General features: G+C 36.0%; 1 protein-coding gene across 1 annotated transcript in view; it reads left to right on the top strand.

Annotated features, from left to right (window-relative positions):
• Positions 1–992: 992 nt before the first annotated feature.
• Positions 993–2,838, top strand: part of LOC113800425 (uncharacterized) — a 4,676-nt gene continuing 2,830 nt past the window's right edge. The window contains exon 1 of the mRNA XM_070127128.1: positions 993–1,157. Within this exon, the coding sequence (XP_069983229.1) occupies positions 1,017–1,157 (141 nt within the window). The 5' untranslated portion in view covers positions 993–1,016. The remainder of the gene's footprint in view (positions 1,158–2,838) is intronic.

Raw genomic sequence — 2,838 nt, 5'->3', positions numbered from 1 at the left:
TGAAAAGAGAGAAGGAAAAGGGAAGGAGAAGAAAAGGCCGTGCAAAATTAAGGGAGCGAGGAACAGAGGTCCAACGCATGCAGATATCAAAAAATGTTGAAACGATGTATATATTCATACATGTATTTATCTATTAGTCTGCAAGGCTATCCGTCTCATTCTGTGTATATCCACTACATATATACAGATGTGTATGATAATGTTAATCTACCTTTATCAATCTATCTATCTATTTTTTCAGTTCCATGCATCAATCTGTTTAGTTTGAGTGTAGAAAAACATAGCGTTTTAAGTTACTGAATTTTATTATGGCAAATATTGTAGATTTCGATAAAAGTTATAGCGACTCCTGTAATGATAAATAGATATTTTTAGATAATATAGAAAAAAAATATTTCATTAGTCCTCATTTCACAACAAACTCAAGAGAGAATATTATAAGCAGCTGCATGTGTGTTTGATATTTGATATAGAATATGAGTGACAGAGAGATGTGGGTGTATGTTGTATATTTTGTGTGAATACGTGGGAGTACTTTTGCCATGTTGTATTTATCCGGTGTTCTGGTTACTTATTGATTGCAATTTTCTTTATTTTTTCTAGTAATTTTTTCTGCCTTTTTTTTATCTGTCTGGCTCTCTGAATATCAGTTGTTCACATGTCTTTTTCATTTCTCTCTCTCTCTCTCTCTCTCTCTCTCTCTCTCTCTCTCTCTCTCTCTCTCTCTCTCTCTCTCTCTCTCTCTCTCTCTCTCTCTCTCTCTCTCTCTCCATCTATCTGTATATCTATCTATCTCTTCTCTCATTAATGAAAAAACTAAATCAATATAGCCCTTAACTAACCTTGTGACCCTCACGCATGCGCACAAACCCCAATCCCCCCCTCACCCCTAACCCCCTCCCCAACCAACCCCACGCACATACCCATACGTACCTCTCTGCATCCTCATCGCAAAGTCACATTCGCTCCCGACACTCCACACAGGACACATACTCCGCAAACGCCCTTCTAGAACCATGGCTGATATGATGAACGTGCGGTGTATACTCAGGGCAGTCTCTCTTCGCGTGTGGGTTGTCCTTGTGTTGGGATGCTTGGCGACGTTCAGTGCGGTTAAGGTCGAAGCTGGCGAGGTTTCGTCCCGAGTGTACCGGCAGGTAAGGTGTGACGAAGTACGAGGAAAGAAGGGAGAGGTAAGAAATTCAGGAAGGTTATCCGAGAGCCACTTATTTTTTATTATTATTGTTGCTGTTATTATTACCAGCATTATCGTTTATCAGAACTGGTGGTAGTATTACTAGTGAGACCCGTGAAAATTCCTCGAAGAAAGAAGTATTTCTTCCCAACCTCTCTCCCTCTTTAACTCTCCGCTTTCTGCCTTTCGCTTCCTCTCTCCCTTTCTCTCTCGCTCTCCCTCTCACTTTCCCGCTCTGCCAGCCCCTCTCACTCCTAAATCCTCCTTGAATTCACTCCCCTCTCACTCCAGGCCGTACGTCTCCCCCTTCCTACTCCCTCTTCCTCCTTTCCCCTCCCCTTTCGTTTCCTCATCCTCTGTCCTTCCTCCTCCCCCCTTCCTCATTTCCCCTGCCTTTTCCCTTTCCCTCCCTCTCTTTCCTCTATCGATCTCCTCCTTTTCCCATCTCCCTTTCCGCTCCCCTCTCTTTCCCCCTCTCCTTTTTATTCCCTTCTCTCCTCTCTTTCTCCCTTTCTCCTCTTTGTTCTTTAAGTCCATTTTCGTCTCCCCTTTCCCCTTCCTTTTCCCTTCCTACCTTCTTTCTTTACTTCTCCCTCGGATGGTGCAAATTATAGGTATGCATAAACTATGGTAATAACAACAAAATAATAAATGATGTATGGTGATAACAACAAAATAATAAATGATGTATGGTGATAACAACAAAATAATAAATGATGTATGGTGATAACAAAATAATAAATGATGTATGGTGATAACAACAAAATAATAAATGATGTATGGTGATAACAAAATAATAAATGATGTATGGTGATAACAAAATAATAAATGATGTATAGTGATAACAACAAAATAATAAATGATGTATGGTGATAACAAAATAATAAATGATGTATGGTGATAACAACAAAATAATAAATGATGTATAGTGATAACAACAAAATAATAAATGATGTATGGTGATAACAAAATAATAAATGATGTATGGTGATAACAACAAAATAATGATGATAACGATGATGATATTCGAAGAGTTAGAATAAGGTTTCAATTGATTCGTAAGGCCACAATTATATTTATCAATGGTTTACGGATTCTATTTCTGAAAACCTCTGACAAGAATGAAAATGAAAATAAAAACAATTGGGTGTTCTGAGCTATTAAGAAAAAACAATCATTGTATTTATTGTATTAATAATACAGTGATTTTGAAGTGTGAAAGCGAAGGAAGATGAGGTTATCATGTTTTGTTTTGTTGCATTGTTTTATTTGCAAGAGGGTTGGCTATGTTGAACATCGCCGGTAAAAGAAAAGAAAATATATTTGATTTTACACATAAAAAAAAAAAAAAAAAAAAAAAAAAAAAAAAAAAAAAAAAAAAAATATATATATATATATATATATATATATATATATATATATATATATATATATATATATATATATATATATATAAGTTGATTTTACACATATCTTTTATTGCGTTCACATCGGAATCAAATATCAGATCGGATTAGGTAAGGCGGTGAAAAAATTAAGTCGATTTCTCGATTACATTTATTTTCGAAAATCTGGAAAAACAAGTGAGGCGGATTCATAAGCCAAGGAATAAAATAATTATCGCCTAATTTATGCGTGTGTGT

This window comes from Penaeus vannamei, chromosome 2 (genome assembly GCF_042767895.1).
Source record: "Penaeus vannamei isolate JL-2024 chromosome 2, ASM4276789v1, whole genome shotgun sequence".
Taxonomy (NCBI): domain Eukaryota; kingdom Metazoa; phylum Arthropoda; class Malacostraca; order Decapoda; family Penaeidae; genus Penaeus; species Penaeus vannamei.
Note: the sequence above shows the minus strand (reverse complement) of the source record. Positions and strands in the feature narration are given on the sequence as shown.